Source organism: Vanessa cardui, chromosome 12 (genome assembly GCF_905220365.1).
Source record: "Vanessa cardui chromosome 12, ilVanCard2.1, whole genome shotgun sequence".
Lineage (NCBI taxonomy): Eukaryota > Metazoa > Arthropoda > Insecta > Lepidoptera > Nymphalidae > Vanessa > Vanessa cardui.
The window spans coordinates 8,456,947-8,480,934 of NC_061134.1; the positions used below are offsets into that span (position 1 = coordinate 8,456,947).

A 23,988-nucleotide genomic window follows, 5' to 3' on the forward strand; every position below is an offset into this window, starting at 1 on the left:
ACTTATAAGCGTCGATTTAATCCTGAGACGATTCACAAAATTTAAATAATTTTTTACAATGCCATCGAGACGTCACTTATAAACTTAACATTCCAATTTTATATTAAGAAAACTTTAACATTTACCAAAGAAGCTTTATATTGTCCATGTTTAATCCTGACACATTTTCTATTTTTTTGTAGATTCATTGGTAGGGCAACAGAGGTAAAAAAATTGCCACAATCTATTGGATGAAAAAGAAATTCTTTTTTAATAAAAACTTAAGTCTCTAAAAAAAGTCGACCAATGAGTAGAACAGAGTAGAATTAGAAAAAAAAATTGCCATTTCCAATTCTAAAAAATAAATGTTTTTTAATCGAAAACGGTATAACAAATCAAAAAATATAAAGAACTTAAATTATTTATTTTTGACTACTTCAAACAATGTAACTACCAATTCATGAAAGTAAGTAAGTAAGTAGGGTAAAATTTACCCTTATACCTTATATATAGTTAGATTAAGACTGTGCAATGTTAAGCATTGGTCTCGAATCCTACCACAAGTAACTCAGATTAAAAAGTAAAATTGGCGCGCTTTTGCTTGAGTGTTGACTTGACTTGATTGTTGAGTTGTTTTGCTTTGACATGAAAAGTATTTTTAATTAACTATAATCATAACAGTTTGTTTTATAGTTTCATGCAGAAAAATATTATCTACAATGGATTTGTATTCACTATAATATAAAAAATGCCGGCGTCAATTACTAGCTTAAGTAATAATAAGGATAAAAATAAAGACAACGAGGATCAAAAATATGTTTCACATTCTCCAAAACGCATGTACGTTTGGTCCGATATTGAAATTTTAAATTTTCTTAAGATTCAATATTTATTATTTCGTACCTTTACTTTATTTGTAATATATTTTACTTAATACTAATTTTAGAATTTTTATTTAATTCCAGGTCAATACGGAACCCTACAATGAAAAATAATCAATTAAAAATTACCAATATGTTTACTATAAAACGTAGTAGAAGCCCTGATAAGGATTCTCAAAGGAATGACTCAGTAAGGATAAATTTATTTAGTAAATAATTTCTAGAATTTTGTCTGAAACTCTTCTTTCTGTCTCACTCAACACTCTCATATGTCAGATTTAAATTTTCTTTAGAAGTTCTATTAGATTTCTGATGAAGTTTATCCAAACAAAACATTTTTTCAAATTATGTTGTTCTATTTGCCTTAATTTATTGACAATATAAAATTTTACTATGTCAATAAAATCTCTTTAACACAAAAACTCTGCTCTTAAATCAAAGATATCTGTCATTAGCACAGTCATTTTATGAGTACTGTATACCAAGCGAGGCTCAAAAAAGAACCTCAAACTAGGGCACAAATATCTTTGTTATATGTAATTCAAATACATACTAATATGACAAAAATGAATGAAAAAAAAACTCTCGGTAGACCAAGAGTTACAATTATGATGAAACTCTCGTACAATGTCTACTTAATCGAATAAGCTGGCTTTTGTCAAGGTCTCAATCACTAGGCACTCAGCACATTTGAGAACAACCCCAGTACACAAACATTTTTTAAATTATATATCAATATTTTTATATACTGCCCAAACCCCTGACATTGTTATGTATCTTGGGGTTGTAATAATACTTGCTCACTCACCCTTCAACACAGCACTCAAAAATACTATATGTTAGCTGTTAACAGGGCCGTATTTAAGGGACCGGGGCAACTGCCCTGGGGCCTACACATGAGAGGGGGCCACAGTTTTCAGCAAGTTAACAAATACTGAGATACAGTCAAATTATAATAATGTTACTATTTAATATTTTAAAAGTTACCAATACAAATATGAAACAAATCATAGCTTACTGGTTAAAATAAAAAAAAAACTAATTAATTAATAATAATATAATTATTAGGGTCTTCACGCTATATCACGCATATTTGTCTAGGGCCCTCACTGCTTTGTGGCCACGGGGCTTCTAGACCCTTAAATCCGACTCTGGCTGTTAATACATACAATATATTTTAATGTAGTAAAAGTCCACCTTATGAATAGTTCTAAAAGTTAGCTTAATAAGATACCTAAGTTTTACTATGTATAAAAGATAATATTTTTTTTAAGAAAAAAATAAAATTAGATAAAGAAGATTGTTGTAAAACAAATTCTGAAGCCTATGATAAAAATGAAGAAAAAGAAAATGATAATTCTAATTCTATTGAAGACTCCAATGTAATTATAAAAAATAGTAATGAAATTATTAAAGAAAATGAAATTACCAATATTGATGTTAGTAGTAAAAACAAAGCTGATGAGAACCAAAATAGATTAAATGAAATTGACAAAAAAGAAACAGATAAATTGATGAAGCAAAATGATAAACTACACATAATGCCTGATATTGAGAAATGTGATACATGTGGGCAATTTTTGAACAACTCTGACATTATTTACTACCAAGGACATCCACAAGATGCTGTAGAGGAATTTATAGCACTAACTAATGAGAAATTAGTTTTAGCCTCTGGTAAGATTACTCATACTTTCATGTTGACTGATATACTTATAGATATCTTAAAGAATATAATTTTTTTATTCATATTAATATCTACATTGTAAATAAAGGGGCATCAGGCCTTTTTTAACAGTCCCTTTAAATTTAATATTTTAATTATCGAATGAAACCTGTAATAATGGAATGCTTTGTTATGAAATTTTACACAATATTTTTTTTAAAAAGTATATATGTAGAGAATCGCCTGTTAGCCATCCTCCTACTTCTAATGTTACCCCACTTATGTTTCGTGTTCTGTCCTTTGTTGTGTTGTACATAAGCATCCTTCAAACTGAAATAATATTATGTTTTGCTGTTTGGCAGTAGAACATGTGGTGATATCCACCTACCTCCTTGGTGGTAGGCCTTGGTGAGAGCCTAACCTTCCAGGAAAAATTAATGAATCACTAAGTATCATAAATAAGTAATGCCCTCAAACAAAATCGTTTTAACTACTGTATGTAATAAATATATATTTCAGGTGAAGATGGTGATATAATGGAGAGACCACAAACAAATATAACAGGATTTTCAATATTTGATCAACAAGGCCATTTGTGTCCGATTGACGGAGGCCTGGTTGAAAGTGACGTAAGAATATACATGTCAGGATACCTCAAATCTATTTGTTCTGATGTACCCGATATTGATGAAGAATCAATACCAGTAAAAGATGTGGGCCCTATTATTGAATGGTAATATTTATTAATTTGTTGATTTAACAAAACAAATATGAAACCTAAATTATTTACAATTTGAATTTTTGTAGGTTTATACATGGTTTTGATGGCGGGACAAAAAATTGCATTACATTGTCTACAGAATTTGGTGAATATAACCTTCTCAAACCCAGTAAAGAATATACCCCTTTAATGGACAATTTATATGAAAAAATATGGCTTAGCAAAGTCGTAGTTGAGTATTTAGAAGAATATCATTACCTACAACCTACCTATGAAGATTTGCTTGAAATGTTAAGGGAATGCACTATTCCAGATTTAGATGATAAAAAAATGTCTGAGGAAATGCTGCACAAACATGCTCAATTTGTTTGTGATCAAGTTGTCAGTTTAGAAGCTGATGAAGACAATGATCCTTTAATAACATTGCCATGTATGAGAGAGCTAATAAAATTAATGGGTATCAAGTTTGGAAAGAGAAAAGTTCGTGCGAAAATTGATTACAAAAAGGTTGACAAAAAAGCATGGACTAAAGCTACAACTACTCCTTTAGTAAGAAAGACATTTGAAAGTTTCTTTACTAATCAGTTGGATAAGACAAACCATGAACTTGTATTAAGAAGGAAGAGATGTGGTGTGTGTGAAGCTTGTCAATTACCGGATTGTGGAGAATGCAATGCATGTAGAGCAATGCTTAAGTTTGGTGGTCATGGACGGACAAAAAAGGCTTGCGTTAGAAGACTTTGTCCTAACATGGCTGTGCAACAAGCTGAAGACTCTGAGATTGAAGATGAAGAGGAATACCAACACACTGCAGAAAAACGTCAGCTTGATAAAATTGATGACACTGTACCAGTTAAATTGACAGGAGCAAACAATAAAAAACTAAAATGGATTGGGGAACCTATTAAAGCAGATGCCACTAAAGTATATTATGAGAGTGTTGAGATTGATGGTGCAGAGTTAAAAATAGGAGACTTCGTTATGGTGGAAACATCACAACCAAATATTCCAGCATTAGTCTCAAGAGTCACTTATATGTGGAAAGAAATTATAAATCCCAAATCTGGTTATTTTCATGCTGAAGTTTTTATAAGATCTTCTGACACTGTCCTCGGTGAGGTTGGGGATCCTAGAGAAGTATTTTTAGGTAATAGATGTTGTCATGGCGCACCCTTATCGTCTATTCTACGAAAAGCGCATGTGGAAAAAAGAGAACCACCTAAAGATTGGTTTAAATTAGGTGGTAAAGAGGTGGTTGAAGATTATTTCGAAGATGATGGTAAAACATATTTTTATCAAAAATACTATGAAAGATTTACAGCACGATTTGAAGATCTCCCACTTGACCCAGAATGTCCGAATGAGCTTAGAAAACACAGATTTTGTCCATCATGTGAGCGTAAAACTAAACGTGACGCGAAAGATATACCAAAGGTTTCTGGCAAACTATCAGAAAAATCTTCTGTTGTCCCTGAGATGAATAGAAGCGAATGGACAAGTGTTAGGTGGCGAGATCATGATTATAAGAAAGGATGTGCCGTGTTTCTCAAACCGGGAACTTTTAAATTTAAACATACAAACAACAACAATAGTAACGGTAAGATTAAATTGGAAAAAGTGGATGAAGATATCTACCCTGAATATTACAGAAAAAATGATAATTATTTACGAGGTTCTAATATAGACACCGGTGAACCCTTTTGTGTTGGTTACGTAGCTGCTATTACTGCAGCGGGGGAAAGTCCTCTAGTTGTACCACAAGATATTTACATTAAAGTCAAGGTTTTATACAGACCTGAGAATACGAGCAGTAGATTTCCTCACCATGAAGATCTCAATGTCGTATATTGGAGTGATGAAATAAAAGAAGTACCATTTTCGGCAGTTGTAGGGCCATGTCAGTTAGTTTATATTGATAATATTCCAGAACGTGACTATATATATGATTGGCTGGAAAAAGATCCAAGTAGAGTTTACTTTAGGATGGCCTTTAATAAAGCTACCGGACAGATTGAAGATGTTCCACAACATGCGAAAAGTGTGGGACGCGGTGACAAAGGAAAAGATAAGGGAAAAGGTAAAGGGAAGTCGAGTAAACCACTAGAACCTACCATCGCGGCCGCTCCGGAAATAAATATTAGGCCTTTAAGAACTTTAGATGTGTTTGCCGGATGCGGCGGCCTGTCTGAAGGGTTGCATCAGTCTGGTGTAGCGGAGTGTAGGTGGGCTGTGGAGAACATGGAAGCTGCAGCTCATGCCTACTCCCTCAATAACAAAAATTGTATAATTTTCAATGAAGACTGCAATGCATTACTGAAAGATGCCATGTCTGGGGCAACCCATAGTGAGGGTGGCTTAAGGCTTCCAATGCAAGGAGAAGTTGAACTACTTTGTGGCGGGCCACCTTGTCAGGGTTTCTCCGGGATGAATAGGTTCAATTCAAGAGAGTACTCGAATTTTAAAAATTCCTTAGTTGCATCGTACCTATCTTTTTGCGACTTCTATCGGCCCAAGTATTTTATTCTCGAGAATGTAAGAAACTTTGTTGCTTTTAAGAAAGGTATGGTTTTGAAATTGACACTCAGGACACTGCTTGATATGGGTTACCAGTGTACGTTTGGTATCCTGCAAGCTGGTAATTATGGAGTGCCACAAACGCGCAGAAGATTAATAATATTAGCAGCGGCTCCCGGTTACAAACTGCCATTATATCCCGAACCGACACACGTTTTCAGCAGACGAGCTTGCTCGCTGACAACCACTATCGACGGCAAACGATTCATGACGAATATTCAATGGGACGAATCTGCTCCACGGCGGACATGCACGATCCAGGATGCGATGAGCGACTTGCCTCAGATATGTAACGGGGCCAACAAAATCGAAATAGACTATGGATCTATGCCCGAAACGTACTTCCAACGTTTAGTGAGAAGCAGAGATGAGACGACGAGATTGCGCGACCACATTTGTAAAAATATGGCACCGTTGATACAGGCACGCATGAGCAGGATACCTACCACTCCTGGTTCAGACTGGAGAGACTTGCCAAATATTTCAGTCACTCTCTCAGATGGAACTAAATGCAAGGTAAGGGAAATTTACTATTTAATTCACAATTCACAAATTACGGCCCCCGTAGCAAAAGAAATGGCCCTTATAGGTTAGGTTTTATTTATTTATTTTTACCTTATCTATATTGGTGCATTCGCAGAATATTTTATTTAGTTCCAAGTACCAAAGCATATAAGTCGTGCTTATGAAGACATGTTCAATACAAAATGCGCTTATTATATTGATATAAAAATTGGTGCCATTGTATTAGCGTGTAGTTAAACAATATTACGTTAACGTAGCCAATAATGGGGTATTCTACTATATTTTAAAAGGTACTTCAAAACATTGATTTTCCTAATATGAAGACACAAAAACAAATTTTGGACAAAATAAACACGTTTTCTTGCCATTTTTTTATAAAATTCAATTAATTTTTAAAACATTTTTAATCCCGCAAGAGCGCTTAGTCATTTTGGTGACGTCACAACAACAGTGGTATATTTACACTGGCACTCCTTTAATATTAACAACTATAAATATTTGGTGATGTGTGAGCGCCCAGCCAGCGCCCAGCGCCCTATACGCTTGCCTCGCACAATTTACACTAAATGAAGTATTTACTACTTAGTTTGATTTACACGGAGCGCGTCTATTTACGTCGACGGTTGTATGTAATAATGTGATTGCTATCCTACTACACTTGTTGACACATGGGGCTTTGCTCGCATCCAGGTGGTTATCAAGTATAAAAAAGTAAGCTATAAAAAGTGGCCCATGCCTTCGAGTTTCAGGCTCGATTCATTTTTTCATCGAATTTCATCAAAATCGATTCATTAAAAAGAGCAACAGACAGATAAGAGTTACTTTCGCACAGTATCTATTAATCCAAAAAAATAACATAAATGACGACCTCCGTGGTCGAGTGGTGTGTACACCGGTTTTCATGGGTACGCCGCTCCGAGGTCCCGGGTTCGATTCCCGGCCGAGTCAATGTAGATTATTAGTTTTATATGTTGTCTTGGGTCTGGGTGTTTGTGGTGCCGTCGTTACTTCTGATTTATATAACACAAGTTCTCTAGCTACTTAGCGGTTGTCCATTAATCACGTGAGGCTTGAAAGGGGGTTTGATAAAAATCACGAAAATAGCACAAGGGGGAGGGGTGTAGTAAGATATCTCGTGTATTTATTTTTTCGTCTAATGCGCGATTTTTAAACAAATATTATCTTAATTTAAATACAGGTATAAACTATAATCTTATTTTGTTCTGTTAATTTCAGAACAAAATAAGATTATAGTTTATACCTGTATTTAAATTAAGATAATATTCAGAAAATTTTAAGATTCGTTGTAGGTACTAAAAATACACGTGATGTTGAGAAGGGGGAGGGGGGGGTGGTCTTAAACCTCACTACGTATCACCAATGGGGGAGGGGGGGTTAAAAAATGCTAAAAAAATATCACGTGATTAATGGACAACCCCTTACATTGGGATCAGAGTAATGTATGTGATGTTGTCTCATATTTATTTATAAACGTTTCGTCAGGTGCTGCAATACCGCCACGAGGACAAGAAGAACGGTCGGTCTGCGGGGGGCGCGCTGCGCGGCGTGTGCGCATGCGCGGGCGGCGCGCCCTGCTCGCCCGCCGACAAGCAGGAGAACACTCTCATACCGTGGTGCCTGCCGCACACCGCCAACCGCCACAACAACTGGGCCGGCCTCTATGGTACTAACTATATTATTACGAGACTTCCGGTTCTATGAACATTCTTTGGAACTTCAATACTTGGTGGTAGGGCTTTGTGCAAGTCCGCCTGAGTAGGTACCACCCATCAGTTATTCTACCGCCAAACAACAGTACGCAGTATTGTTGTGTTCCGGTTTGAAGTGTGAGTGAGCCAGTGTAACAGGCACAAGGGACATAGCATCTTAGTTCCGAGGGTTGGTGGCGCATTGACGATATAAGGAATAGGTTAATATTTCTTACAGCGTCATTGTCTATGGGTGATGGTGGCCACTTACCACCAGGTGGCCCATATGCTCGTCCGCCAACCTATAACATAAAATCTTCACATGTCGGTCGTTATGGAGATTAAAGTAAAAAAAAAAGTAAAGTAACAGCCTGTAAATTTCCCACTGCTGAGATAAGGCCTCCTCTTCCATTAAGGAGAGGGTTTGGAACGTATTCCACCACGCTGTTCCAATGCGGGTTGGTGGAATACACATGTGGCAGAATTTCGATGAAATTAGACACATGCAGGTTTCCTCACGATGTTTTCCTTCACCGCCCAGCACGAGATGAATTATAAACACAATTAAGCACATATATATAGTGGTGCTTGCCTGGGTTTGAACCCGCAGTCATCGGTTAAGATGCACGCGTTCTAACCACTGGGCCATCTCAGCTCATATGGAGATTGTTAAGTTTGTTTTGTTTGCTTTACCCCACAGGTCGCATATGCTGGGATGGGTACTTCAGCACGACGGTGACGGACCCTGAGCCAATGGGCAAGCAGGGTCGCGTGTTGCATCCGCAGCAGAATCGCGTTGTCTCAGTGCGAGAGTGTGCGCGCTCTCAAGGTTTCCGCGACACGTACCTTTTCGCAGGCTCTATTCAGGACAAACATCGCCAGGTAAGACATCTTTTAACATATTCACACACTCACATAGTCCATGTGATGATGAATGGTGGTTAATTAATTTTAGACGCCATCCATTCGTACTTTTGTGATTTTATAAATAGTGTTTAAAGTAGAGGTAAGCCCTTTTTTAACATATTCACACACTCACATAGTCCATGTGATGATGAAGGGTGGTTTATTAATTTTAGGCGCCATTCATTCGTACTTTTGTGATTTTATAAGTGTATAAAGTAGAGATGAAACGGATATCCGTTAACTATCCGGTATTCGGCCGCCAAAATACTATCCAGATGTTGGGTAGCTACTATTCGGACGCAGTATGGGCAAATTATGGTAAATAAATACAATTTTCTATTTACTATGCATTGAGAGGTAGCAACCGCTTGCATTTCGCTTTTTCTTTCCGGATAGCCGATATCCGGTTATCCAGCCAAACAGCTATCCGTTTCATCTCTAGTATAAAGTAAATACGAGTGATGTATTTTAGCTTTCTGAATTTTTGTATAAACATAGCTAAGATGTGCATTCTTTAATTTTTGCCATAAGTCATTTTGATAATTAATTCTAGACAGGTGGTCTACGAAGTTTGATGTTTATTTCAGATGTGTTATATTGATATGTCATTAAAAGTGATGCATTGCCATATGTCAAAAAGCAGCAGTACCCATTCTTTTGTATTTATATTTTAATAAAAGTTTGAAAAAAATTGTACTTAAAATAAATAATAATATTTTTTATCTTAACAGAAGTTAAGAGGTGTTTAAAAATCGTTCCAAAATATATGCTTAGTCTAAACTTTAATTAAGATAATGTATTGTTTATTTTAACAGATTGGAAATGCAGTTCCACCACCATTGGGTGCAGCCTTGGGGAGAGAAATAAAAAAAGCATTGAGTAACTCAATTTTATAGCAGTGACACAGTTATTTTAATGTTTTGTTATATAACTTATTACAATAATCATGCAACAATTATACTTTAATAATAGAATATATCTTTTTTTTTCACTAATAAGTTTAATATTTTTGATATTGTCGTAAATTATTCCTATCTGACAACCTGCAAAAAAATGGTTAATTTTTTGAAAAAAATCAATATCTATGCTACTATATAAATCTCTGACAGTCTGTCTGTACACTCAATTTTTTTGTCGAATTTCTTCATAAGTATCCCCGTTATGACTGACTGACATCAGTTTTACCATTTTTGAAATTTTTGTCCGTCTGTCTGTCTGTGTCCGGCTATAACTCGAGAACCGCTGAAACGATATTTATAAAAATTGGTATACAGGAAGAACATGTGCTTGCGCAAATGATAGGATCTATATTTACCACAACTGATGTGTTTGTATGTGTGTCATGTACAGACTGAGAAACTAAATAGATCATAGTGAAAATTGTTATGTATATGTATTTTTTCACGGTGAATATTTGTATGCTATCCCCATTGCCACGAGACGGCACTGCGATATAAAGACATCGTTCAGCCTATTGGCATGAAAAATAGTACGTACAAATATTTTTTCACGGAGGAAGTGATTTTTACACGGAGGAAGTGCTTTGTGCAAGCCCGTCTGGGTAGCTACCACCCACTCATCAGTTATTCTACCGCCAAACAACAGTACTCAGTATTGTTGTGTTCCGGTCTGAAGGGTGAGTGAGCCAGTGTAACTACAGGCACAAGGGACATAACATCTTAGTTCCCAAGGTTGGTGGCACATTGACGATGGAAGGAATAGTTAATAATTCTTACAGCGTTAATGTCTATGGGCGATGGTGACCACTTACCATCAACCAAACACCGCCGAAACAAAAGGCACCGCCTTCAAAAGGTGATTAAAAAATCGTAAATTGGATATGGATGTAACTGATTATTTTTTTCTTTTTAGTTCATTTTTGAAGGCGGTTTTTTTTTATTTATAAAAAATTATTTACTGCTTTTCAGTGTAGTTTTGTTATTTATAATTACAATTGGTAGTGTTTGTCATTCACTTTAATGCCGTTATTCATTGAGGAGTTCTCCTGGTAGTCCACCATCAGCTAGACTTTATCATAGGCATGTTTACTAACATCAATTGCTTGACGACTATCTTAAAGAAATAGAACTAAGCCCGTAAAATAGTTACTTACTAATAGGTTCTGATTACTAGTTGTGGTCTTCATCATCAGTTCCACTTCAACAAATGTCACTTTTCGTGAGCATATGACCAAAGCACTTTGAATAAAACCGAAATCACTATAGGTGTGCCTATAAAATTTGAGGAGTTCCCTCGATTTCTCCAGGATCCCATCATCAGATCCTGATCTCCTGACAATGGGACCACCTGTAAAACATGCCCTTTCAAACAAAAAAAGAATTGTCAAAATCGGCCCAGCCATCTTCGAGTAATTCGGTAACATACATAAAAAATAAAAAGGCCCCGACGAATTGAGAACCTCCTCCTTTTTTTGAAGTCGGTTAAAAAATAATCACAAGTGGTAAGTATATTCACAAATAACATGGAACGGTGAAATTAGACACATGCAGGTTTTCTCACGATGTTTTCATTTATCGCCGAGGACGAGATGATTTATAACACAAATTAAGCACATAAATATTCAGTGGTGCTTGCCTGGGTCGCCCGCAATCATCGGTTAAGATGCACGCACTCTAACCAATGGGCCATCTCGGCTCTTAAAGTGAAAACGTAAGACAAATAAGCAGTGACTTATTTATATAAATAGAAAGCTGGAGCTATACCAATGATATTCTAATAAACAGATATGTTATATCCCCATACTAAACAACAGAAAAAAGTGTGCCGCGTCGGGGACCGTTTATTTTAGTTTATTTTTACATTTCGTTAAAAGTAAAAAGGATAGCTTGATTTATAAAAACAATAAGTAAAAGGGATAACTAGATGTTTTAATTACGCAAAACGTATTACTACGTAATTATGATGTATTATAACGTATTACTACGTAAAACGTCCCAATTAGGACGTTTTCTAGTCTTCACTTTTTGCGCGTTAATAACATATCTCTTTACTACAACATCATTGCGCTACATTCTATACATTATTTACAACGCCACCGAAAAAAAACAAGATATCGGAACATCAACGAGAAATGCGCAGCGTCATACAATCAAAAGAGCCACTGAAATACCACACCAAGAAGTAATACGTTTAGAAGCAAATAGAATCCAAATTTCTTTTTTGAGAGCTGCTAATGCAGTTAGTCAATGTAATGATCAAGCTGCAGATCTTCGAACAAAGGCATCTTCATGAAGAGCTACTGACTAACAATAAAACATACCCATCGGGGGACCATTGTAACGATTCTCTAATTCCGTATCTGCGAGCAGAAGATAGATGTCATCTCGAACTATATCAAACTATATAAGATTTTCTCTTTCTCTTTTTTTCTCTTCTTTTCTCTTTCTCCTTTTTAAGAAGAAGTCTCGTGAACAAGACATTCGTAGATAATGTCGAAATATCGAGCTCCACCGAACAAAAATAAAAAACATCGTAAATATTCCGAAATTACTACCTTTTTGTATCTATCTAATCTTACGACAGGCTCTGTGACTTCGAAAAGACTTAATTGTATGGATTTTTATGCGTATCGTATAATTATTAGAGATAATTAATCCATCTAACCATATTTTGAAGTGTCGTTAACTGTTTCAACAATTCATTGTTGACGTGTACGCTAAGGTCGAGAACGAACGATTAAACTACGTTTAATACGACCAATCAAAACGTCGAGTTGAAGAGTACAGTCATTTACTTGATAGAATATAGATTGATAAGGTAGCTGCTGATATTGGATAAAGAGTAATACTTCCATCTTCGTACACTCGAAGTCCAAGACATATGCACGAACACGCAGTGGCGGCGCAAGATCGAATGTTAATGTGGGCAAGATACAGTTTACGAGGCCCTTGTTTTTTTTTACAGTACTCTGATCCCAATGTTATGTTGTACTTTTTCAAATATTCGCAAGTATGGACAATGATAGAAATGTAATAACATCGGTATTTAATAGAAACGGTTAAAAGAGAACGTGTTAGTGTGATGGAAACTACAGACTACAGAAATTTAAATAATAAGGTGCAATCAACTTTACATCGAGATTACACATTCTCATGAACCATATTTGTTTCCGGATTCAACAAAAAGATGTGATCTTGACAAATAAGTTTATGCAGCCTATCGAGAACATCATCGAAGAAGATGACGAATATTAAATGAAATATTTTTGAAGTATTTAATTGTTCCTTTATTATTAGTCGTAATGATAAATAATTAAGTGGAAAATAAAACTTAAAAAAAAAATAATTTCCCAGCGAAGCGGGCGGGTAAAGCTATTTGTAAATAAAAGGCTAATTTAACAAAAAAATATTATTTATTCAATACATTTTTTGTTTTTCTTTTAATATTTTTAACTAAAACATTTAGTTCAGTGTCTTGCTTTGTTTTCTTAGGCTGGTCTTCAGATACTAAGTCCTCTTTTGGTCGTCTTTTTAATTTCTCTTGTATAATTTTCTCCATATTTTTTGTTTTCTTAAAGTTCGGGTCAGATGGATCAATGTTATAAAGATGAGAATCATATAAGGCAGAAAATCGTTGATCATTTAGATTTATTTCAAAGTCAGGGATTGTTTGTTTCTGCTCTTTCATCTTCTCCTTTAATTTCCTTTTTCTTTTAGACTTCTTTGTTATACTTTCTGCTTCTTGAATTTTTTTCAGACTAAAATGTTCTTTGCCGTCATCTTCATCTAATAGCAATTCTAATTCTGCTTTTTGTTTTTCTTCATCATCTGAATTCTTACAATCTTTTACGGTCGTTTCCTTTTTCTTATTATTTTTCTTAAATTCTGGTTTATTAAATTCTTCAGCAAAGTATGGATCATTCATGTCTATATCTGAAGGCAATTCTTCTGATGAATTATCATCGGTATCAGATTTATTATCCTCTATACCTTTTTTATTCTTTAACTTACGCTCTTTCTTTTTCTCTTTTCTCTTTTGCAATAGTTTTTCGAAAGGAGTTAAATTCTTGTCAACTGAAAAAACAAAATCCTTAATAAATTTTCTTATCGGTGGGGACATGTGAAGGATGTAACCTACTGTGGTATACTGTTTGTATTTATTTCATTTCTAATGTGCAAGATAGTTTGCATAGATTATACAAGCATAATGTCTATAATCGATGATGAACATTTCATGCATTTTCATGGTGTAAGGAATGTTTAATATACTTTATAATATAAGCATAACTACGGAAGTAGAAACTTACCTTCATTAATTTTCTTTTTTACAAGTTCGTCAGCTTTATCTTTAACTCCCAAGCCCCAGGTAATTTCCATTTCCATGTCTTTATTTTGTTTTTTCTCCTCTTTTTTTTCTATATTTTCTAGCAACATTTTATATTTTAGTATAGGGTCTTCATTTTCATCGTCAACTTTCTGTTCCTGTTCTTCTGTACTTTCATCTGTAAATATTTTTGTATAAAGGTAAGACACATATTAGATGTAGCATCGGAAAATGCAATGGAATGAAATTAAACCGATTACTGCCGATTTACACAACCAATAGAAATAGCTTAGAACATACACATTTATAGAACAAAGGAAATATTATTAACAATAATAAAATTTACTACCGCCTATAATAATATTTCCTTTGTTCTTCAAATAGACAAATGTCATCTTAGTCTACCCGTGACCACGAACACTGCAAAGTGCTCGAAACGTCGGGATGTTTAAAAAAAAAAAAATAATATACGTGATTCATCCGTTATAATTTGTTTTATTTAAATGTGTAATAATTGCGAAAATTTAAGACAACATTAATAGAAATAGCTCCCTATCGCGCCATTCGACGCTATTCGTCGCTATAGATTCACGCGTCAGAGAAAGCAAGTGCATGTAAATCGACGCGTCAAATTGACGAATATATTAGGTCATATGATATTACAAGTTACTACGTTTGTGCAAAGATCATATTCGCGTGAGAAATAAATATTGATAATTTGGGATAACGTACTCAATTCGGATGTGATCGGTTTTACGAATTTTGCCGATGCGACATCTAACTTGTGTCGTACTATAATGTAATCAGTAGTAGAATGTTGAGGTGGAAAGCCTTTCTTTTATTCATTTAAAAATAATAATAATGTTTGAAATTTATTCACTAAACACGGTATAATTTTATGATAAAATATAGATCATACCTTCACTACTAGAAGCCAAATATTCTCTTAGATCTAAGTCATCAATTTTCCCATCCAATGCACTCTTAATAACTTCAGCTCTATTAGGATTTGTTGCATCCCATGTAAGATCCACCTTGGCTTGTTGCAAGGCAGTGGTCGTGAACAATCGAGGTTTGTATTTAGTCAAATCAGGCAATTTGGTACAAACTTCGCGTGGTTCCTGTGAATTAAAAAAAAAAAAATAGAGACGAATTGATAACCTCCTCCTTTTTGAAGTTGGTTGAAAATAGTAAATCATCACTAATTGAATAAGAAAAAATAAATTATATCATTGTTTTTTGGCTGTACTAATTAATATTAATACAGCTCCTGATTTTTTAACAATAGTACAATAAAAAATCAGAATAATGATAATAAAATAAATATGTTTTTCTTTCTTTTAATATACACATTCTTACTGTAAATGTAAGCAAACTAATCTAGGCAACCATTTAATTTACACTTATATTACAAAGGTGTGAAATGTGTTGCTTGCATGCAGGGTGTAAACTCTGGAACTAATGAATACCTATTCACTGATGTAAAGCACAATGACTCCACAGCGCTATAGGCTTTAAATTATTATATTTATATTAGTGTATATTAGCTGAGCTATTACAATTTTTATCAAAACATGTTTCCCTAATTATGTGCAACCAAACAATTTAAAAATAGTGCTTGGATAATGGGCTTTATAATTATTTTTTCATTTATTTACCCATTTAGCCAAGGCTGGTCGGTAGTAGTAGTAGTAGTTTGTAGGTATTGGTGGATATATATTTATTACTCTTTTAAGAAAAACTACTGATCGGATTTGGATGAAATTATACATCAGAATAACTACAATTTATAATGAGTTTATGTAATTTGATCATAATATGATGATAAATATCAAGTACACGCGCGAAGGCGGGGTGGGTCGCTAGTTATAAATAAATGGTCACCTGGTCAAAAGTAGTATCGTCTGGTATGAACCTCATGTCAAGCTTAGTGGCACTACTCTCGTACTCCATGCCGTCACACTCACTGTACAACTTATCAGAAGTTGTCACTGAATCACACTCCACTACAGCATAATAGTACTTTAATCTATTGAGCTGGTAACGTCGTAGTTTTTCCATATGATATGTTGAACCTGAGAAAGGCATATGATTTATAGACATTCACACAATTCTCATCACTACATAGTATAAAACAGAGTCGCTTTCTCTGTCCCTATGTCAATTTGTATGCTTAAACCTTTAAACCTACGCAATGGGTTTTGATACGGTTTTTAATAGATAAAGTGATTCGAGAGGAAGGTTTTTGTATATAATACATGTACAATATAGTAAAGAAACACTCATAATTTCAGAAGTTTGTAGTGTGATGTCGTAAATAAACAAATTATGTATAGTACGACACAAATTAGATGTAGCATCGGAAAATGCAATTAAATGAAAATAAAACTGATTACTGCCGATTTACACGACCAATAGAAAAAGCTCCCTATCGCGCCATTCGACGCTATTCGTCGCTATAGGTTCTCGAGTCAGTTCAACCCGAAAAAGCAAGTGCATGTAAATCGACGTGTCAAATTGACGAATATATTAGGTCATATGATATTACAAGTTACTAGGTTTGTGTAAAGATCATATTCACATAAGAAATAAATAATGACAATTTGGGACAGCGTACTCAATTCAGATGTGATCGGTTTTGCGAATTTTGCCGATGCGACATCAAGTTGTGTCGTACTATAGTATATTTAATATCAGTATTGTACCCGTACGATGCTGGGGCGGGTGGCTAGTTCATATGTAATTTCCATTCATATGGTGAACAGAAACAGTGACTTTGCAAAATAAAGATCTTTCAAAAGTCTGTCAGCCTGCATGAGAAAGTTGATTTATATTTGGAATTGCTGAATGTTTGTTTTTCGCTTGCCTTGATTACATGTAATTTTTCATTCATAATGTAAATTTACCTTCTTCATTTCCACCATCATCTGAAAGTCGCTCTTCATCTACCTTTTCGGTTAACTCAATTGGCCCCCTTAGTTCCTCCTCTTGCATTCTCTTCAATCCATATTCAGAGGGATAAATCTTAAAAAATTAAAAAACACATATTTTCCTTTATTCAGTACATACAAGTTTAAAATTAAATATTATTTGTCCCTAACTTGTGGAGTTATTACGTCATAGTATTTTAAAACTAAATGGCCGAACAATTATGGGTCCACAGAATTACTAAAAACTGCATTTACATGAGCTTAATTTATCTTTTGCTGCTTACAATAATATTTAATGTTGCTCATAAAGAAAAAAATTAACCCATCCTGGGTTATATTAAATTGTGACCTTTTCAGATTTCTCTTTTCCCCAGCAATGGGTCATTAATGGTTTATTTTTGCTAAACATATTTATTAAGTATGATTAAGAGTTACTTTGATAGACTTAAAAATAAAATTAATCATAAATGGGCTAACTGTAACATGATGTATAAGTCCTCCGGGTGGTAAAAATGAACTGAGAAGAACCATAAGATCTGCCGCCTTTATGTTATCCCAATCCATATTGCAGATAGCAAGCCTGAAATTTAAAATAAAAACTAAGTATATACTAATAAAATAATGTTTGACCAAGTTTGAAGGGAACAGAATTTGCCAAGAGAATCTTTTCTCAAAATTTGGAAGATGGGTTTATGCTACAATGTCAAATGTTACTTTATAGCATCCAAGATATTGCACTAAAATAAAAGAAAGAAAATAGGAACATTTTATTCATATTCAGCATTTTGCAACCGACTATATCGACAATTAATGTAGTTGCTTTAGTAAATTGAAACTACGCATTTATTTATTAAATAAAATTTCACAAGTACAAAAAGTATAGTTTTTAGTTGCAATAGCAAGTGCTTTTTATTGAAATGAATTGTTATTTTTTATAACAAAAAATATGCAATAATATCTCAAAATATATTTCTTGTATTTAGTGTTGATGTTAATTTGTTTGTGTGGGAGCCTCATATTCTATAAAAGCCTGTACAAAGCCACACAAAAATGTGGGATATTTTGTACATATAAAAATAATATATTATTATATAATATACTTAATGTAAAGAAAGCATTGTTTAGGGCTTTTATTCGAATAAATCATAAAAATGTTTAATTAGTTAAGGTATTTTAAGCAGAAATAAATATTCTAACTAGGAAATGCATCAATGATATATATTTATAAAATTATGCAATTGAAACCTATACCTTCGTGTTGATTCTTCAGTGGTTTCTGCATCAGCATCTAGTTGTCCCCATTCATGTTCTAACTCGTTTTCATCTTCAGATTCACTACTTTCTTCTTCACTTGACGAGTCAGTCACAATCACTCCTGAAGTATATAAAAAAATTTGCATTCATTAATTTTCCAAAAACACAGTCGATTCAATAAAGTTTCTAGTTCAAGTTACATTATGATGACATCTAAATTAAACTTATATTATAACCCAATCATATGATGACAAAAGAGGTAAATGACTTTGATATCAATTTGGTAAGATATTATTAGCTCAGAGTTTAAATAATTATGGTTTTGTAAAAAAATATTTTTTACATATACACAAAACTGTTAGTGGATCAATGAAGCAAAAATTAAAGATTTTATTTGTAGCTTAGTCGAAAGGTGATGCATTTTAAATAAAGATAATACACATTAAAGATCATACAATATAACTGAGCTATTCTATCTATCACCGGGAATACACAAATTGAAGGTCTGTTTATATTCATTTCTTCTTTGATTGTAATCAATTGTATGTAACATCATATATTCCATTAGAACACTACACAAAATTTATTACCCTTCAACTAAAAAATAATAATTTATGATTAAACATTCTATTTCTACTGTACCTTCTCCACGAGCGTAATCAATGTCTAAATCTAATAATCTCTTTTTAATTCTTTTGTCTAAACTTCCCCGAACAAGTTTATCATTTTTAAATACTTTTTTTTGGTCATTCTTTTCGTTTCCACTCTCTTCATCGTCACTTGGGAGTTTAGTAACAAAGCGACCCGGTCTTGATTCATGTGTGTCTTCTTTTTTAACACTTTTACCCGTTTCTTCTGTTTTGGTTTCGGCTTCGTCACTAGACACTAAATCATCATTATCAGTATCATCATTTGAGTCATCCAAGTCATAATATTTTCGTAAATTTTCAGTGGATGTTTCGTTAACAGGTCTTCCTCGTTTATCAACTGTGTATTTAACTTTAAACTTATCATCCTTAAACATTGACTGAAATCTTTTATCTATTTTAACTTTTCGCTCATGTTTAGGGATTTGTCTATAACGAGGATCATTAAGATACTTTGCAAATCTGCTATCTTTTAGTATATCACTCATCTTAATAGTTTTTGCTTCTTTAAAAGATAATTAAATACAGCTCAACCATATGACATAACCTCTAAAGAGTATCAACAATTGACTGACAATTGACATCTTTCAAACTATAAAAAGTTACAGTAACATTTGACAACAGTGAATACAGATAGTGTTACAAATAAGTTTTTATTTTTTTAGTTTTTCAAAAAGTATATTTATATTTTATAATATTTATTACACACACAGCCCAAGAGCCCTTCTTTTGACATTCCATATTTCGAGTCATCAAAATCTCGAAATTATTAATTTTACTCTGTACCGTTTTTGCTTTAGAAAAATAAAATATTCAGAATTTATGCAAATATTATAACATTAAAAGTATTAAGAAAGTTTACTGAGGGCGAAGAAATATTATATTAAATACAATAATTTTGCTTGTCTAATTTTGACAGAGCTAATACTCAAAAATGTCAAAATAGCCGATAAAAAGATTAACCAATATTTGCGATAATTGTGGCTAGTTATTTAGTTTATTACATAATATAAGAAAATAAAATGAATAGCATAGGAGAAGAGTGTACTGAGTTAAAGAAAAAATATGATGATTGTTTTAATTCATGGTTTTCGGAACGTTTTCTAAAAGGCGATCACGATGACTCCATGTGTGCTGGAATTTTTAAGATTTATCAAGAATGTGTAAAGGTGAATCGTACTGAAGATTAGAATATGTTATACCCTTTTTATCGATTCATCATTATTATTTTTATTTCAGAAAGCCATGAAGCAACAAAGTATTGATTTTAAAGAAGTAGACAAAGACGTTTTAGGGACCGACAACGAGTTTAAAGTTCCACCTTCCGAAAGTAGCAGTTGACAATCAGGAACCTGCAGCATTCTATGTGCTTTTAGCCCAATTACTTTATGGCATGTATTTCATACAGAAGTTTCAAATAATACTGTACTAAAGTCGGCTATTACAGAAAATAAAAATTAATGTAGTTGCTTTAGAAAATTGAAACTATGCATTTATTTATTAAATAAAATTTCACAAGTACAAAAAGTATAGTTTTAAGTTGCAATAGCAAGTGCTTTTTCTTGAAATACATTAATTATAACAAAAACTATGCAATAATATCTCAAAATACATTTCTTGTATTTAGTGTTGATGTTAATTTGTTTGTGTGGGAGCCTCATATTCAATTATAATTATTATTGAATGAACAGAATCTATGAAGTCATTATTGTACATTTAGTGTCTTCTAACTTGAAAGAGTTTCTGAGGTCGTTTGTGTTAAATATATTTTAATTTTGGTGTAAATTATTATGATTAAATTTATCTTTGAAATAGATTTGTTTTTTTAGATAAATATATCTTCAATAAACCAGTATCAGTATAATTATGAGAAATATTGCTCACTTCCTTGTCATTTAGTAGGTGTACAAGAATTTAATATAAAAGATCATTGTATTTTTTAATTATTGGGTACTGATGATATAAATCTGAATAAAGTTTGTTAAGTTTTCTAATTTTTATGAATAGAAATACCCAAAACATACAGCAATATAGTAAAAATATTTATTTCTATTAATTTATATGTTGGCAAGGTATTGGAGCTAGTTAATTATCGTTGACTAGTATCCCGAGGTCTGTAAGCAATTCCACGGCTTTTCATTTCCCTTATCACCCCTGCTGGAAGACGTCCTGAGACTGAAATTGCATAAACTCCTTGACAAAATCGGCCTGAAAAAGTTATCCATAATTTAGATCAATTAATTACGACTTACATGTTATATAGTAGAAAATGGAAGATAATTGATTAAAATTGTTAGATTAAAGTATAAGTTTAGTCGAGTTGGCCCACTGGTTAGAACACGTGCATCTTAACCACTGTTTCATGTGCTTAATTTGTCTTTATAATTCATCTCGTGCTCAGCAGTGAAGGAAAACATTGTGAGGAAACCTGCATGTGACAAATTTCATAGAAATTCTGCCACATGTGTATTCCACCAACCCGCATTGGAACCGCGTGGTGGGATATGTTCCAAACCTTCTCCTCAAAGAGAGAGGAGGCCTTTAGCCCAGCAGTGGGAATTTACAGGCTGTTGTTGTTGTTGTTGTAAAGTATAAGTAGGTAAAAAGGTTTTTTTAAGTCATAATAACATGAATGTGATTAAAATATGCTACTTACTTATTCTTTGCCATTTGCAAACCCAACTGTCTGCAGGTTTCATAACAGCAATCATACTGCAAATTTAAAATATACACTATTATATATGGAACTCATCCACTGAGGAAGATGCTAAATAAAATTAGATCAGATTATAAGTATGTCAAGAAAATCTGTAACAATCATTGTCAAAAATGCAGTGTTTTGATTTATAATATAAATAATGTCATGCCACTGTACCAAATTATTCCTTCAAAAATTTTCCATAGTTGCCCTTCCTGTTCTCTAATTTACCTCATAAATATTTTTGTAAAAAATATATATACAATACAAATGAGCTGCCCTTTCCATGTTGATGGTACAATGTCAGAAATATACAGTCAAATTAAAAAATGTATATAAAGTATAAAAAAAATTCGGTTAATAATGTGTGATTATTAACCTCTAGATGGCATCATACTGACCCATCAAAATTATTACTGGTACAATCATATACATTATCCTTGTTATTTTTCATTCGAAGAAATTCATCACAATTGTCGCAACCATCGTATTCGAATTGGTCAAATGTCTGAAAAATAAAAAAGAGTATGCATCACTAAAACAATTGAAACTAATTCTAAATTTCAAAATGTTTGAATTTACCTTAATTAAAGAACATACTAAACAGGCTCGTAGGCCTCGTAAATCTTTAGGTACTGTGTCTAAAGACATGGTAAATTTATGCACTAAACTAAATTATTAATACTTAGTATTCTAATAATTATTGAAATGTTTTTTTTTCTATTAAATAAATTTAAGTGTTGTGCTGTTGTTGTCTTTATTTTTAAATTATGTTTTATTACAAATCTTTAACGCTATTACCATATTATTTATGTCAATGTCAAATTCGAGCTGACGGAAATCGAAATAGAAGAGTCTACAAAACTGGTAAAATTATACTACAGATTATAAAGGTTAGTATGTACAAAGAATTTTAAAAGCTCAAACTATGTCTACTATGTAACTAGCTAAGCCAAAAATAATAACGTTTATATTATGGTTGTACCATTTATTATAAATTTTTAAAAGTACGTTGTCGTTTAATATCATTCTATTTAGACTGATACTTATAAGTTATAGACACGACACAGATAAAAACAGTGTTGCACATCGTGCATTGTATGAACATCGTTTATTTTTATTTCTCGACACCGGTTCCTATAGTAAATATTTTGTATTGCTTATAGAATATTAAAATAGAATTTATTATTTTTAGGTAATACAGTAATGGTTTTAATCAAATTTTTGTTAACAGCTACGAAGATTATAAACTGATTACATTGTGCGTAAGAGGAATTTATTACAAAATTCCCTATTTTATTTTTGATAGCAAATATAATATTTTATGAAAAACTTATTATTAAAATGTTAAAATATATATATAAAAGAAGGGCAATTGCAAGGTATATATATGATATAATTTTGTTTCTTGACAATAATTACGAATTAAAGTAATGTGAAACGGAACGTATTTCAAAAACACTAACTAGAGTTCAATGACGTCACTCCTGTTATGAGTATTTATTTAAGGTTATAGTTGTAAAATAGTGAACATTGAAGGTGTTTTTCGAATTAAAATGGAAGCTGGGTTTGTTAAAGCAGACTCTAGATTCGTCTTTTCAGCTTGAAACTACTTTTATCTGACTTTTGTGTCTGAATGTCCAGGTTGTTTGAAGTAGATGAACACATTAGCTCATAACTTACGTCAACAAAACTTTTTTCAGAGTATCGGTAGGCCGATTTAATTTTTTACAAAAAAGTATCTCAAAGATCGAGAAAAAAATGCATAAGTACCTGTGAAAGTCAGTGAGGACAAGTACGATCAGTGGGTCAGTGACAGACAGCAGTGATGTCTTACGAAATATAGATCCGTTTTCGCGCGAAAATTTAGCTTGACATTTTGAAACCGCATTTTTTGCAATAAATTACAGTGTTTTAAATTTTTAATATACTTGCCTATCCTATATTTCTTTAAAATAAACACAAAAATAAAAATATCGCATCTTCCCTATTGAATTTGGAGCACTTACGTCGCCGTCAAAGAAAGAACATTAATTCAAACTTCTGTTAGCATGAATTTAATTAGTTTCTCTTGATCATATGGTAATGTAACATTTGCTCGCAGTTTATTTATTAATAATGCCGTATTTTATGTTCAAATATAATAATATAGGATATATCATATGGGATTATCTTTTCGTGGATATTTCTTTAAAATAATTTCATATTATTTATT

At 32.9% G+C, this 23,988-nt stretch overlaps 4 protein-coding genes across 5 annotated transcripts; 2 read left to right on the forward strand and 2 right to left on the reverse strand.

The window, feature by feature from the left end:
• Positions 1-246: 246 nt before the first annotated feature.
• Positions 247-9,929, forward strand: LOC124534102 (DNA (cytosine-5)-methyltransferase 1-like). Of its 2 annotated transcripts, none has more exons than XM_047109776.1 (8): positions 247-819; positions 945-1,050; positions 2,135-2,537; positions 3,046-3,259; positions 3,334-6,337; positions 7,850-8,030; positions 8,756-8,937; positions 9,777-9,929. In XM_047109776.1, the coding sequence occupies exons 1-8, from the start codon at positions 728-730 to the stop codon at positions 9,855-9,857; spliced, it is 4,263 nt and encodes a 1,420-aa protein (XP_046965732.1). In that variant the 5' UTR covers positions 247-727; the 3' UTR covers positions 9,858-9,929. The 2 variants fall into 2 exon arrangements, with proteins under 2 accessions (XP_046965732.1, XP_046965733.1); XM_047109777.1 differs by lacking the exon at positions 247-819 and adding an exon at positions 1,154-1,155 and having other exon boundaries at positions 977-1,050.
• A 3,385-nt stretch (positions 9,930-13,314) lies between these two features.
• LOC124534087 (ESF1 homolog) lies at positions 13,315-19,659 on the reverse strand. Its single transcript, XM_047109755.1, has 8 exons — positions 19,071-19,659; positions 18,426-18,549; positions 17,652-17,754; positions 17,151-17,268; positions 16,129-16,319; positions 15,164-15,365; positions 14,228-14,422; positions 13,315-13,994 (listed from the first exon to the last, which is right to left on the reverse strand). The coding sequence occupies exons 1-8, from the start codon at positions 19,561-19,563 to the stop codon at positions 13,330-13,332; spliced, it is 2,091 nt and encodes a 696-aa protein (XP_046965711.1). The 5' UTR covers positions 19,564-19,659; the 3' UTR covers positions 13,315-13,329.
• Positions 19,660-19,921: 262 nt separating this feature from the next.
• Positions 19,922-20,889, forward strand: LOC124534089 (TP53-regulated inhibitor of apoptosis 1-like). The gene is made up of 2 exons (XM_047109757.1): positions 19,922-20,244; positions 20,315-20,889. The coding sequence occupies exons 1-2, from the start codon at positions 20,098-20,100 to the stop codon at positions 20,414-20,416; spliced, it is 249 nt and encodes an 82-aa protein (XP_046965713.1). The 5' UTR covers positions 19,922-20,097; the 3' UTR covers positions 20,417-20,889.
• A 215-nt stretch (positions 20,890-21,104) lies between these two features.
• Positions 21,105-22,620, reverse strand: LOC124534088 (transcription elongation factor SPT4). Its single transcript, XM_047109756.1, has 4 exons — positions 22,356-22,620; positions 22,175-22,281; positions 21,732-21,787; positions 21,105-21,283 (listed from the first exon to the last, which is right to left on the reverse strand). The coding sequence occupies exons 1-4, from the start codon at positions 22,422-22,424 to the stop codon at positions 21,165-21,167; spliced, it is 351 nt and encodes a 116-aa protein (XP_046965712.1). The 5' UTR covers positions 22,425-22,620; the 3' UTR covers positions 21,105-21,164.
• Positions 22,621-23,988: the final 1,368 nt, after the last annotated feature.

Coding starts and splice junctions, on each gene's coding strand:
- LOC124534087 (XM_047109755.1), bottom strand. CDS start 19,563: ATGAGTGATATACTAAAAGATAGCAGATTTGCAAAGTATCTTAATGAT. Junction 16,320..17,150: donor TGATGGTGGAAATGAAGAAG/GTAAATTTACAT, acceptor TGCCTTTCTCAG/GTTCAACATATCATATGGAA. Junction 13,995..14,227: donor AAAAAAGAAAATTAATGAAG/GTAAGTTTCTAC, acceptor TTGTTTTTTCAG/TTGACAAGAATTTAACTCCT.
- LOC124534089 (XM_047109757.1), top strand. CDS start 20,098: ATGAATAGCATAGGAGAAGAGTGTACTGAGTTAAAGAAAAAATATGAT. Junction 20,245..20,314: donor TTTATCAAGAATGTGTAAAG/GTGAATCGTACT, acceptor TTTTTATTTCAG/AAAGCCATGAAGCAACAAAG.
- LOC124534088 (XM_047109756.1), bottom strand. CDS start 22,424: ATGTCTTTAGACACAGTACCTAAAGATTTACGAGGCCTACGAGCCTGT. Junction 21,788..22,174: donor ACCAGTAATAATTTTGATGG/GTCAGTATGATG, acceptor TTAAATTTGCAG/TATGATTGCTGTTATGAAAC. Junction 21,284..21,731: donor TTGCAAATGGCAAAGAATAA/GTAAGTAGCATA, acceptor TAACTTTTTCAG/GCCGATTTTGTCAAGGAGTT.
- LOC124534102 (XM_047109776.1), top strand. CDS start 728: ATGCCGGCGTCAATTACTAGCTTAAGTAATAATAAGGATAAAAATAAA. Junction 820..944: donor TCACATTCTCCAAAACGCAT/GTACGTTTGGTC, acceptor ATTTAATTCCAG/GTCAATACGGAACCCTACAA. Junction 6,338..7,849: donor CAGATGGAACTAAATGCAAG/GTAAGGGAAATT, acceptor ACGTTTCGTCAG/GTGCTGCAATACCGCCACGA.